This window comes from Ailuropoda melanoleuca, chromosome 7, assembly GCF_002007445.2.
Source record: "Ailuropoda melanoleuca isolate Jingjing chromosome 7, ASM200744v2, whole genome shotgun sequence".
Classification (NCBI taxonomy): Eukaryota; Metazoa; Chordata; class Mammalia; order Carnivora; family Ursidae; genus Ailuropoda; species Ailuropoda melanoleuca.
The window spans coordinates 96988917-97003776 of record NC_048224.1 but is presented as its reverse complement, the minus strand read 5'-3'; the positions used below and the strand labels follow the sequence as shown (position 1 = coordinate 97003776).

Here is a 14860-nt window from a genome sequence, read left to right as displayed (position 1 = left end):
TGATGATTCCTCAAGCTAAGCACCCAGGTTTTCAGTAAGATTTCTGAAGAACTTTTAAATTCTGAACTATTTCCATCTCCTTCCCCATAGAGAAAAAGAAAGGACTAGAGGCTCAAAGTATTCCCATTTTCCCAGTCAACCTTATTAACTCATGCAAATGTGCTCTGGGTAACAGGATTTAAAGGACTTCCCTCTGCCAAAAACCTTTCTCCCCAGCACTGTCTGAATGTCCATGCACTAGATTCTTGACACTTCTAAGCACATAACTCTGAGAAGATTAAAAGAGAAAGGTAGGCATGTGAAGGATAAGAAGGGGTAACAGTAATCCACACTTCACTGTGAAATTAATTTAACTAGACTGGTTTTATATTCTTGGAATACTTAACTCTGAAGCATGCAGAGGATAGGAATACGAATTCCAATATGGAGAGGACACAGGGAGAAGCAAAAGGAATTAAGTCACTTTGAGTTGCTTTAAAAATAACATAGCTGAGGACACTATACTATAGAATAGGGAGGAAGGCCAAACTTTTGATAATAAAAAGGTATGTTTCTATACACCTTGGGAGTTTACAAAGCCCATTTCCGTTGATTATATTACTTAATCCTCAGAACAACCCTGTGCTGAAACTGAGACCCCGAGATATTAAGTAACTTACCCAAAGTCACACAGGTAGTAAGTGGCAGAGCCGGGACTCGACCCAGGTCTTCTGATTCCTCCTGTGCATTTCCAGCTCCCCTGGAGCTGAAGCAGGGGCAAAAAGGGAGGTGGAAGTAATTTGCCCAAGACCAGCCTTGCCCTCTCCCCTTCTTTTAAGGGCCAAGCACAGCAAACATTTAACTCTTGCAGTGACCCCCTTTCATCAAATTCTCTCAGGATACAGCACACAGAATCTGAAAATGTGTCTCAGCCTTGGGCTCAAGAATGGCTGTAAGTGGTAAATGATGTCAGAAGTAATTTTGGCAGTACTGTGCCACTGATGTGAAATTTACTGGAATCTCGAAGTATAGTAAATCTCATTTCAGAAAGCAAAACTTATTTTTGTAAGTGAAATTATTAAAAGAATTTGTTTGAAATTTTTTGTTTAGCAGTTTCAGTCAAACCTTTCAAATTATACCAGTATAAAAATTATTTTGAAAAATACCTAAGAACCAAGATACCAATTCTACATTTAACCTACTCTATGGCCTTTTTTTTTTCTATCTTAATGATCTTCCCTCAGCGATTATTTTCACTAAAGCAATTATAATCATTAAAATGGACAGAATATTCAGTCTTTTTATAGCCAATTTTAAGTATTTTCAACAAATTAATAGGAAAGCGTACCTTCTTCTTGAGATGTAAATCTTATGTTCACTTCTAAATTATATCCGAAATGCTTCTAATGTAGCCTTTTATAATTAATTTTCTAGGACAAAATTTAGAGTTTCCAGTCTCTAGTTTCTTGAATAGTTCCTTAATTTTTCTTAGGGTATTATATATTTTATTTTCTGATCTCGATTACTTACATTTCTAGTAAGTTTTAAACACATTCAGGGAGAAATTTTTATCTTCTTTGCTTATTTCCTAAGAATGCAAGGATATGATTTAAATCAATTGGGCATATAACCAACTTTTTACCATTTCTAGATCTTTTTGTACTCAGCTATAGTACATTTCAGTCTCTAACAGTCTTTGCGTTTATGAGAACTACTATCAGTAGGGCTAGGTGTTAAATAAGCATCAGTTATAATCAGGGATTATAAAAGATCAGCCAGGAATATGAATTTATTTGTGCCCAAAGCTTTTAGAGTCTTTTTGAACTTGAAAAGATGCCCTATTTAACCAGACTTCATTTGAGGATCAGCCTTGTCTGATATGGAACATACCCAATCTAATAGTTAAAAGCCACGTGAAACCTTTAAGATGAATAAAAAGGCAAATATTCAAATATAAAAACAAAAGAGGAAGGGGACAAGGAGAAGGAGTCTGGATAAGGAGGAAGAGGAAAAGGAGAGAAGGGGAACAAAATAGAGGAGAAAGAAATGTTTACCTAGAATAAACAAAAAATTTCAAGTACTAACACTCTCAAGTTCTCGATATGCCTCTCTTTTCCCTTTGCTTTAAGACTTCAATTCCATATTTTAAAAATCTAATTGTTTTGCACACACATGGTAAAATTCAGGAATTCCTAATAATAATATTTATATTCTCTGATCACTTCGTGAGGTAAAAAAAAAATTAGTGTACTTTTTTCCATGTTATTTTCAGCATTATTTACATAAGTCTCTTCAAGTTAAAAGGATCAGTATATTCTCCTAAATCATTCATTAAATAGTACCAAAAATGGCTGCCAATATTAAAAAAAAGAACACAAGTCTATACATTTTAAAATTTGAACCATATAGAAACAGAATAAAACTGACTCCTAATATCTTACTTTGTATAATAAGCTCTTGGTTAAGCATGATCAAGAGGACTTCCCCTAATTTCTTAATCACATGATCTGGGAAAAAATGAGCATACCTCAGGCAAGAAAAAAATGCCAATAAAAGTTGTTAAAAAGTTAATACTAGTTTCGAAAAGCCAATGTTAGCCTTCCCCACTTACTTTCTTCAAACTATCCTATTCATTTAACACGCATAACAAAATTGTAATCAAGAACCATGCCAACAATGGTTCCCAGACTGGAACCATCTCAGTCTGATGGAGGCCTTATTAATATTTATTAGGTGGCTCCTGGAAGGAAAGAAATATACCTTCTACTTCTCTTATATCCTTTTAATCCCTTGGGTATATAGGACAATCTATTTTCTAAAGTAGCTTTGCTACAAAGAGCATTCAAATAATATTTGTTGAAAAACTATCCTATTAACTGTTATGCTCAGGCTTGATGTCTGACAAAGGACTCTTCAGTAATAAAGGTGACCACCAGAAATACATAAATAATTCAACACATAATTTCTGACCTCCTTCCACTGTTTTAGTTATCAAGCCAGTTCATGTGCTCACTTAAAATTCTAATCCCTTCAAGCTCTAAAAGGACTGGTACTCAGAGTATGTATCTACCGCTTATTTATAGAGTTCCTATGCACTTCCACTAGCTATTATCCAACCATAAATTCTGCACTTGTTTATAATTATAAGTGTCTGGAAAGGGCAGGTTTCTTAAAATAAGAATTTTCCCCCTCCAGATCACTCAAGTGAGCTCTGGAATTATATCCAAGATTACCAATTCATCTCACTTAACTGCTGTTACCAGGAAAACAAGAACAGGAGCTCAAGAGCAGTTAAGTGTAAGAGCTTGCCTATTTTCTAGGAGGTTTTAAACAAGCTTTTAACTAATTAAAACAATTTTATTCAAAAGATTTAGAACATACCAGCATATTAGTAAAAAATCAATATAAATGTTGAAACAAAATGGAATTTTCGGTCTTTTAGGATTCTCCTTCACTTAAGAATGTTCATTTACCCAGTGGAATTAACTTGTTTTGAAATGTCATCTTAACAAAAAAAGGGATTTCACATTTTGCCTTAGACTAGTTTATTGGAGAATAACAAATACAAAACCCAAATAAATGGTGAAAATGCCTTACTGTTGGAACATGTCAATATCATGTGGGTTATTAGGTGAGAATTACAGAGAAGGATAGCAATATTATAAAAACTATAATGGTAGTCTTCACAAATGACAATTTCTAAAAGTTAATACATAGAAGTTTTCAGAATTAGAGTTAAGTTAAAATTAAATTAAAAGACCAGTGAATTATGTATAATTATATGTAAAATAAGATCTTAATTTTATTTTTATGTAATAAAACACTATTACTAATGACATAAGTACTTAGAAGGGACCTAAAATTTCAGGAATATATTCTGTCCTCTATTTAAAGAAAGGTTAAGCATCTTAAAACACGTTTGAGGAGAAAATTGTCTTTTATATATTTAGTCTCTATTTGTAACATAAAAATAGAATTATGCTACTAGTAAGTTTGGAACATCTAAAACAATATATTTAAACATAAATCTTCATCCTATTTTAAAGCTGGGAAATTTACTAGAAAGAAGGTAACAAGATAGCTAAGATCTTTTCCAAAATATATCCCACAGACTTTCTATAACAGGTTAAAAAAAAAAAAAAAAAAGAAAGAATTCCACGAGCAAATAGGTTTGTGAAGCAATACACATTATTTCTCTCTCTTAGAGATTAAAATACATCACTGATGTGAATGTTCAACAGTAATTTCTAAATAAAAATAATAAAAAATAAAGCACTTTAAGCAAATGAACATAAGCTCATAGATCCAATAAGTGATTTAGCAAGGTTGCAGGATAACTACAAATCACTGATGAAGTAAATTACAGAAGACTTGAACAAATGGAAAAAAACAAAACAAAATAAAATACATATAGTCTTGATAAGTCCCATAATAAAAAAGCACACGTGATTTTTTAACTCAGGATTTTCCAAATTTATTTGGAAAGTGGAACTAATGTTCTCAGAACACACTTCAGAAAACCCTGAGCTAGATGGACTACATGTTAAAAAAATATACACAGAAAATTAGTGACTTCTGTATTATAATGGTGGTCTAAGTTGCTTAACTAGAGCCTCTTCAATTATGTTTACTCTTAATAAACTACATGGGTTTTCTTTTTTAAGGCAAATAAAATGTACTCACTGTTGTAGTACTTCCTTTCCCTTCTGAATGGAGCTCTCAGTCAATGACAGTTGCTAAGGGAGTTATTTCAAGTCAATGTGTAAAACTCTTGCTAGTAGTTCTCAAGTGTATGGAATGGGAAACTCTTACACCAGAGTATTTCTCACAAGGAGACAGATCAACTCCACTCTTTCCTAGAGATGTGACAGTGAAGCCTACTGCTCATAATTCTAGAATAAATAGTACAGGTCCAGTAAAGTTCAGAAAATTAAGATCAGTAGGAAGGGTAATCCATATACATCAAAGTGGTATCAAGAGATACCACCTTCTAAAGGTTAAAAAAAAAAAAAAAAAAAAGCCAAGAGGATACAAGGCTGTTTTGGAAATAGAGTGAAAACAGAGAGAGATGACTAATAAATGAGATGACCAAAGTAAGAATACAGAAAAACAGTATTAAGTAGAGACACAAGATGACCATGTAAAATTAAAAAAGAGAATGGACAACTGACATCTGACTATGGTATGTAATCAAATATGTCTCCTAATTCCCCTTGTAGCCCATCACCATCAAGGTTCAAAATCACTGACTTCAGAGATGTGCTGCGGGGGCTCCATCTGAAAGCGAATAAAGTCTGTGGTGCAATGAGCAACATTCTTTTTCTGCTTTTTTTAGGTGCAGATGGAAGAGGGACAGAAATTTACTAGAAACTAAAATAGAACTGTGTGCATTTTTTTTAATTCAAGAATGCCTCTTCAGATTTATAACAATCTTTAAAATGTACTGACATGGGTGTCTAGTCAGGCACATGCCCAATATAAGAGCAATATCTTTGGGAAGAGAGAAATAAAACCAAACAAAAATATTCCTCAGATTCATTTATTTTACTAGTTTATTTCCTGTGCAGTGAGTAAATTAGTAAATCTTTTATATTATATGCAAAGGAATGGTAAAATTCAGTGAGGTTTGAAATTACAGTTTTAAAAGTCCTGTTAAGTAAAGTAAATGAAAAAACAAAAACTGACCCTTGGAAGAAAACAAGGCTTGAGCCTACTGAATCAAAAAGGTCAAAGGAAAATATAAGTTCACCTGACAATCCCAGCACCCTTCGGCTGAAGGTCTCACCCATGATGCCTCCTTAAGACTACTTTGAAGGAAAAAGTAAATCATAACAATATTCAGCATAAATCTAAAGGATCATGAATTTAATTCCTAATTAATCAACATCATAATTCAGGGCTCCACACTTTAGGTTGCCATTAATAAAGGTGAGACTTAGAAGATAAAGCATTAACATATTATCTACTGGTATTCCCTTATATAAAAAGAAAATGTTGTAGGTTTTTCAAATGGTTACGCTAACTTGATTCTTAATGTTGATATTCAAATAATCTAAGGCTTGAATTGTTTTACGAATTGTAATTAAAGTTAGAAACAAATCTGAGTAGTATGACTATAGTAGTCTGACATGTCACTTCACTTTGGAAGTTATTTCACACTTGGAAAAAGTAATATGAAATAATAATACAATCTGTACATTCACTGCTCAATAAGAACAACTCAGATTACCCAGAAGCCTTTTAAAGATGTTTTTATATATACTTTCTTTGAGAAGAGTACAATATATTTACTTATCAAATAGCAAAATTCAAACAATGCTTTTTGTACAGGCTCTTAAAATTATCATCTAGCATATCATTCTCTTAGTGTTAATTTAAATGGTGAGATAAAATGTCTCTATTGAATAGTATAGCAGGGTTGAAACTAGATGTCAACATTTTCATAATATTCTGTTAGGTTTGGCTATCACAAACGAAATATGGGCTTCAGGGGGTAGATACCAACAGTATTAAGTTGACATTCTATGCATATGGCATGCATTTATGAATGAATAATCTCTCCCTCTGTGTGAACAGCTTTCATATCTCCAGTAAAGACTTGTATGTTCTACAACCTCTGGTGGGAATTATGAAAGGCTGGGTAATTGATGAAGAAATAAAGAATTATCAAATACAACCAAACTTTATTAAATCAAAGCTTGAAGATCCTGCATGGAATCTCCAAATTCCATCACTTGTGATTGAAATTATGTTCTTAAATGGGGCTAAACTAGCTGTACAGTTTCATTCTGACTAACTGTTTACAACGCAACAAAATAAAACAAAACACAATAAGCACTGCTCATATGACAAAGTTTGAAAGGAAACTTTCCCAAAATATGTCTCGTGGAAGAAAATGTATTTCAGTATTTCAGTGACCTTAATCAACTTATGCTTTTAGTGCAGAAATTTAAGTATGGTAAATTATACCCACTAATTTGTTTAAGAATTTATCAGCAAGAATGAAAAACCTCTGGACTATGATCAAATATGTGCTTGTACTTTTTATTGGATACTAATTGGCAGAACTTCACTGTTACATAATTCCAATTTTCCTTTGAAGTTAATGATTTCTATAACAATTGTCCTCTTTTTAATATCTATTATGATCTTTTGATATCAAATACAAACTAGTCATAGCCTAACTTTATCACTACATCATTAAAATTACTAACATGACCTTGTTCTAATACGTTTAGAATCCATTTTAACTCATTAATTTATGTATCATAACTCTCAATCTCCTTCCTCATTAAATAGGTTAGGGCTTTTTTGGTTATATGTTTCTTTCTAATATTTTTATTAGTGAGAGAAAAATTTATAGTTTTTTGTGAACATCATTTGAATTTGAAAAGATAGCTTTCAAATGTGCTCCAAGGATATCATTATAAAATATTGTGCAAAGTTACTTCAAAAGTAAAACTTGAGGGGCGCCTGGGTGGCACAGCGGTTAAGCGTCTGCCTTCGGCTCAGGGCGTGATCCCGGCGTTATGGGATCGAGCCCCACATCAGGCTCTTCTGCTATGAGCCTGCTTCTTCCTCTCCCACTCCCCCTGCTTGTGTTCCCTCTCTCGCTGGCTGTCTCTCTCTCTGTCAAATAAATAAATAAAATCTTTAAAAAAAAAAAAAAAGGAAAAAACAAAAGTAAAACTTGAGATTGATAGTTTTTTTTGGAAAGTATACTAAAACTGAAAAAAAAATATAATTATTAAAAAAAGAACCCAAACCCTCCTAAAAACAAATTTTCCTTTTTAAATAGATAAGAACTTTTAAAAGAGATAAAATTCATTTAGTCATACTTTTTTCTTCCACATTAATTTTATCTTCAAACTAAGGTGGAATAAAGACCTAAACATTACTTAAATTACAACTTCAGTAAACAAGATTTTTTCCACTTGTATTTTATCTTAAAGCTTCAAGAAGAAAGAAAAAAGACCCTCATGAGATATATAAGTTTGTTTCACATAACTGGAACTATAACTTTCTTCTAACTTTGTGCAGTGCACAGGGATTTTTGTGTGTTTTGTGCACTAACCTATACCCCTCACCTACAGCAGTGCCTGACATCTAATAGACGTATAATGAATATTTGTTGAATAGATGAATACAGAAAAATATTTAAAACAGGATGATCATCTAAAAGATGATAACAATCCATCTGTCCAGAATTAATGCCCAAGGTGGTGCGTATGCTAAGGCCTTAGAACTAAGCATTATCTACATAATCACAATTATTTTCATCGGAACAACAGCTGAACAAGACCTTTTCCTGATATTAAGAAACAAGTACTATGAATTTATTTAAAAAAAGAAGTTTAGAAACCAACAAGTTCTAAAACATTTCTTGGGATATAAAAGCCTCCATAGAATCCAGGTCATAAAAATACCTGGAAAATCAAGACTTGACAAGTGTCTCTCCAGGCTTAGGAAAGCAATTCAGAAGCAACTACTCTAAAAACACAAAAGGTTTGTCTCAGCAGCAGCGCCAGGGTATTTTAAAGTAATTCCAAATTGCCTGTGGCATCTTTTTACTGGTTTCCCGGTATTAGTTTTAGAGTTAAAAGGAACCAATTTGGAAAGGGCCTGCAGGAAACACAAATAGCAGTTTGCTCTGGTCCTAATGTTTTTCTCATACAATCATCAGCAATAGAAAATAATATTACACTTTTCTCCCTATATAATTTTACAAATAATAAGAAACTCCCTAATGCTTCATTTACTTTGGAAAATTAAGGAAAATCATACAATGTTTAAAGAACATTGGGGGGAAAAAGTGAGAGCATTTATCCAGTTAAGAATAAGTTATGAACCCCACACTATGTGGGATAGTTAGAGAGTTCACTATAATAAAGACACTAAAATTAAAAGAGAATACTTAACAACAGCTAAAAGAACCAGTGAAATCTAGCTAGAACACAAAAAAATCAGGATGACTTACCAAAAAGTTTACTGAATCATTTTGGAGGAAATAAAGTATTTAATCATAACCAGAGCATATATTTTCACCATCTAAAATACCATCACTCAGTATGTTCTGGAAGTAAAATAATGAGTCCAAATGGAAAGGGAAAATAAGTATTTAGCTTACAGAGCAAAGGTGAATAATTCCTAAACCTCACGAAAAAAACATTAACCCTTAAAGTATCAAATTGATTTTTATTTTAATTTTCCATACAAGAGACTATTAACTTAGTCACTGGGTCTCTTCATATTTCATGCTTTTTATTTAATGATTTATCCTTATGTCTTTAAGAGACAATACAGGCAACTGATTTCTTCAAAAGCTTTTGGTTTATATGCAGGTTTTTGGGTTGTTTTCCTGCAAAGTATTAGAAAACTCTTCAATGAACGATAACTGCTACATTTAGGAAAACGAGGTTCTTCCAAAATCTTACACCAATAACAAACACCTTAATAAAAGATACAATATAATTTCACAATTACAAATAGTGCAAGAGTTAAAAATTAAAAATTACACAATCCATGGTGTGATTGAACAACTATGCTAAAGCTTCTAAAAACTTCACTGTACCTTTGCAGCCCTTTAACTTTTCTAGTGGGACTTACCAATTAGAATTATCTTCTTATTGATCTAGTGAATGTTTGCTTTTGATTAATTTAAACTTGGCACAATTCCAGTTACAAAAAGAAAAAGTACTCATAGACTCCAACATTAATACTCTTGGAGGCCAAGAGAACTCAACACTAACTCTACATTAAATGTATTGACAACTGCATGCAATCTTTTTCTTCAGGGGCTTTTTATGGATAAAGGCACATATGTATTTTTTTAAAATGGAGATGAATGAAGATCTGTTAAGCTGGTGGCTTCTGCATGTCAAGGAGATGCTTCTACAAACTCAGTTATTCAGGCAGATAAAGAAGAATGATCTGGTCCCCAATAACAATGTTCATGATCCAAAAATATCTGTTATATTAATTTATGTAAAATCATAAAATATCAATAATCACAGGAGAAAAAAAACCAGAATATCCAAACACTTAGTGATTCTATCCTGCTTCTTTCTGTAAAATAGTTGAGGGATCTTATAAAAGATTTTTAAGTTGACTGCAAAAAAGTAAATAGGTAAAAAAATAGAATAAAGCATAGATGAATATTCACAAATTGGTAGAAAGAATATGAAAGTAATGTTGTGGTTCAGAATCGCTACATGGGCTGTGACATCTGATAAAGTTATTGTCCAGCTAAATTTACATGGACTTAAAATCAATGATAAAACAATGAGGACTATTAAGTGGGGGAAAGGAAAAGTCACTGGCTGTAGAAAGAAAATGATCACTCAGTACCAAACACCTTTCAATGGAAGAGCTACAGTGAGGAATGACAAATGTGCTCATCAGTTATGGCCACCCTGAAACAGAAAAAAGGAAGTAGAAAAGAGGTGAAGTAAGGAAACTAAATATTCCTCTAGGGAGACAAGAATAAAATCAATCCCTTATCAAATCCTCTAAAAAATTTTAAAAACCTAAAGCTAAAAACTCTATTTTGACTCTTTGACTGTAATAAACACACTTGAGAGCACAGTATGAACAGCAAACCAGGACTCATCTTCTCGAAATACAGACTTAATATATAATCACTCTTACCATCAAAATAAGATTAAGAGGTATTAATGGAAAAAAGAGAATGAAAATAGCAGTCATATGAGAATCAGAAGGGCAAAGATATGATTACATCAGGTTTCTCCAAGAAAAGACATAAAGTAGATATCAATGGTATTTCAGTCTTTTAGAGAAAAAATGGCTAAACTTTAGACAATGAGAGTGAGGGAAAAGATCTCTTAATTAAACATATGAGCCATTAGTAATATACTATAAAATATGAAATGATAAATTACCTAGAAAATGATAGTTTTTTTTAAAATAAAAAGGTAAAGAATAAAGTTCCATGGCCCAAACCATAATTACTGGTACAAGGCTTTTTGTTGTTGTTTGATTTCTCTTGGGGAGGAGGGATGGGGGGGGGTAGGTGACACTGAGCAGGTGACAGAAAAACGTCAAAGACCAAAACTAAACTAAACTAAACTAAAGTCAGCAAACGAGAAAACACTGTACTTCAATGATAAGGCTAATATCTGGATAATACAATTTCATAGTATATTTTGGTATTTTAGAGAAATAGAAACAAATTAGACTTATAAATAATAAGTTTATTAATAGCTACCCATAAATTGGAGAAAGGAAATAAAAAAATAACTATCTGAAACTAATTTTAATATGCCTTGCCCTCCTGTTTTTCCTGAAATGTAGCTGAGAATCTCTTATATAAAATGGATTCCCATGAGGCCAATAGTTCTAAATTACATCATCAAAATTATCACAGAGCTTTGACATACATTTGGCAACAAAATCAATTATTAGACAGAGACATTACAGTTAATCTGTACATATACATATGTAAATATATACGTAGTAAATGCAGCATGACTTCATATATAATTTAAAGTGTTTTTCTTAATTTGATATGTAACTAAAATAATAAAGAATATACATGAATCCAACAGAGATTTAAATTTGACAACTGCTGGACGTAATTTAGTCAAATTTAAAGGAACAAACTAGAAAGGAACAAAATATGCATAAAAACTTGAAAACGTAAAAAAGGGCACCTATTTCCAAAGCATACTATAACAAAGCATTACACAAGAAAAGTTAATTCCAATGCATTCATTTTTTTTGTAGTTCAATGCAATTAATTAGAATCTTACTTTGGGACTAGCCAGTTTAAAGCAAATTCAAAATATTTTTTTCCACTGGCAAATTTTGTATTGCTGTGACTAATATTTTAGAGCTATGTATTTTCTTCAAAATAGCTTATGCCTCCGTATAGAATTTGGATCACGTACCCATGCCTCTGTCTGAATGGGCCTGATGTTGCTTAGTAGCACCTCTTCATAGTTTCCATAATCAATGAATTTAACAACAGCTGTCATACCTGAAGAATGGAGAGCTTCAACTTCTGCTCGGTAAAACTGAGGAGACAAAAACAACTTTTAAATATGACGATTGTCTACAAAGGGCAATATTTGATGGAAACATAAATGCTCAAGGTGTTACAATGTGCATTTTTTTGAAAGCTCATTTTTTAAGATTAATTTTAGTGAAATATGTATATATGTGAAACGATTACCATAGTAAGTTTAGTTGATGTCCATCACCACACATAGTTACAAAACTTTTTTTTCTTGTGCTGAAAACTTTTAAGATCTACTCTCTAAGCAACTTTCAAATATACAATATTTGAAAGAAAATTTTTAAGGGAATAATATTTTTAAGAAAGAAAACTTACCTTTAGATAATCATAAATTGGCTAAAAAAAGAGAAATTCTCTCATCCGTATGAGTTCTGACATACACTGAGCAGTAGTAAGATTTCAGGACAGAAGGAAGAGTGGCAGTAGAGAATATTCACATGTTAATGGGTGTATAAAGAACTAGTGTTATGTTTTGTTGTTAGCCACTCAAGCCCTCTGACAACATTAGCAGGACAATTCTTATGTTCTAGTCAGAAAATATAACTATGGAGCAATTTATGTAACAAACAGAAATATATGACAAAAATAAATCTCAAAGAAGAAGGCTCACTGCCACAGTCACCACAGGCAGCTGGGGTGAAGTAGGGATATCAGATAAGGAGTAAACACATTACTTATATCCAGGATTTATAGGATTTGACACACTGCAAGACCAGACACATTTATTTTATCAGTTTACCTAGTGTAATTCGGCTCTGGGAACCAATTCACAGTAACAAACTCACAAGGAACTGATTAACATAACAATAACAATTTTTTTCTGTTAAGGAAACTAGAAGTAGGGCAACTAATTGGAGTACTTCTCTATGATAGGTCAACCCACTCAGAACCGAAATTATAGGTCTGAATGTTGCTTAGTGAAGATGAAATGAAAACGAAAAACTATTTACTCTTAAGGAATACTTCCTTCAGACTACGGGAGCTGGATGCTCTTATTATAACACTATCTACTCCAACAGTATCTCTTCATAAGCTCACCAGAATCAGAAAATGCTAAAGGCAACAAAAATTCTTATTGTCTACATCCTTCTAAAATACGTTATCCTGAGTAATACCAGAAAAAGAAAAAATCTGTTTTTACTGATCAACATCACAAAGGTTATTAAGTTAATCTATAGTGTTGCTTTCCTAGGTCTGCATGCTGGCAAGTTTAGAGATACCATGCTGGAATTTTGCTTTTCTTTCTTTTTTCTTGGGAATTCTTCTTATATTAGAGTTCTTGATATACGTTCACATCTGTCTCTTCCCCCTTTCTTTTTTTTAAAAGATGTTATTTATTTATTTGACAGAGACAGCCAGCGAGAGAGGGAACACAAGCAGGGGGAGTGGGAGAGGAAGAAGCAGGCTCATAGCAGAGGAGCCTGACGTGGGGCTCGATCCCAGAACGCTGGGATCACGCCATGAGCCGAAGGCAGACGCTTAACGACTGTGCCACCCAGGCACCCCTTCCTCCTTTATTTCTTAACCTCATACTTCCATGATCTGTGAATTGCTGTATTTCTGGACCTATGCTTCAATTGTAAGCTTCTCAGATAATTATGTCAGTTCTGGTAAGTTCAACAAATAAGAGGGTACATTTCTCAGTCTCATAAAAGCCATCCATGAAAAGCCTACAGCAAATATTATTCTCAATGGGGAAAAGCTGGAAGCCTTTCCCTTAAGATCAGGAACACGACAAGGATGCCCACTCTCGCCACTATTATTCAACATAGTACAAGAAGTCCTTGCAACAGCAATCAGAAGACAAAAAGGGATAAAAGGTATCCAAATCGGCAAAGAAGAAGTCAAACTGTCTCTCTTCGCAGATGACAGGATACTCTATGTGGAAAACCCAAAAGAATCCACTCCCAAGCTATTAGAAGTTATAGAGCAATTCAGTAATGTGGCGGGATACAAAATCAATGCTCAGAAATCAGTTGCATTTCTATACGTGAATAATGAGACTGAAGAAAGAGAAATTAGGAAATCCATTCAATTTACAATAGCACCAAAAACCATAGTTACCTTGGAATTAACTTAACCAGAGACGTAAAGGACCTATATTCTAGAAACTATAAATCACTCTTGAAAGACATTGAGGAAGACACAAAAAGATGGAAAAATATTCCATGCTCATGGATCGGAAGAATCAACATAGTTAAAATGTCCATGCTACCCAGAGCAATCTACATTTTCAATGCTATCCCGATCAAAATACCAATGACATTTTTCAAAGAACTAGAACAAATAGTCCTTAAATTTGTGTGGAACCAGAAAAGGCCCCGAATCTCCAAGGAACTGTTGAAAGGAAAAAAAAAACTGGGGGCATCACAATGCCGGATTTTGAGCTGTACTACAAAGCTGTGATCACAAAGACAGCGTGGTATTGGCACAAAAACAGACACATAGACCAATGGAACAGAATAGAGAACCCAGAAATGGACCCTCGGCTCTTTGGGCAACTAATCTTTGATAAAGCAGGAAAAAACATCCGGTGGAAAAAAGACAGTCTCTTCAATAAATGGTGCTGGGAAAATTGGACAGCTACATGCAAAAGAATGAAACTTGACCACTCTCTCACACCATACACAAAAATAAACTCCAAATGGATGAAAGACCTCAATGTGAGACAGGAATCCATCAAAATTCTAGAGGAGAACATAGGCAGCAATCTCTACGACATCGGCCAAAGCAACCTTTCTCATGACACATCTCCAAAGGCAAGAGAAACAAAATTTAAAATGAACTTGTGGGACTTCATCAAGATAAAAAGCTTCTGCACAGCCAAGGAAACATTCAAAAAAACTA

At 33.2% G+C, this 14860-nt stretch overlaps 1 protein-coding gene across 3 annotated transcripts in view; it reads right to left on the bottom strand.

Annotated features, from left to right (window-relative positions):
• Positions 1-14860, bottom strand: part of TDRD3 (tudor domain containing 3) — an 83566-nt gene that overhangs the window by 20518 nt on the left and 48188 nt on the right. The window contains exons 9-10 of one of the 3 annotated variants that reach the window (XM_034665273.1): positions 11886-12011; positions 660-745 (exon numbers count right to left, since the gene is read on the bottom strand). In XM_034665273.1, the coding sequence (XP_034521164.1) occupies positions 660-745; positions 11886-12011 (212 nt within the window). Of the gene's footprint in view, positions 1-659; positions 746-7729; positions 10392-11885; positions 12012-14860 lie in introns of those variants that run through there. The other 2 variants (XM_034665275.1, XM_034665274.1) reach the window with 2 other exon arrangements.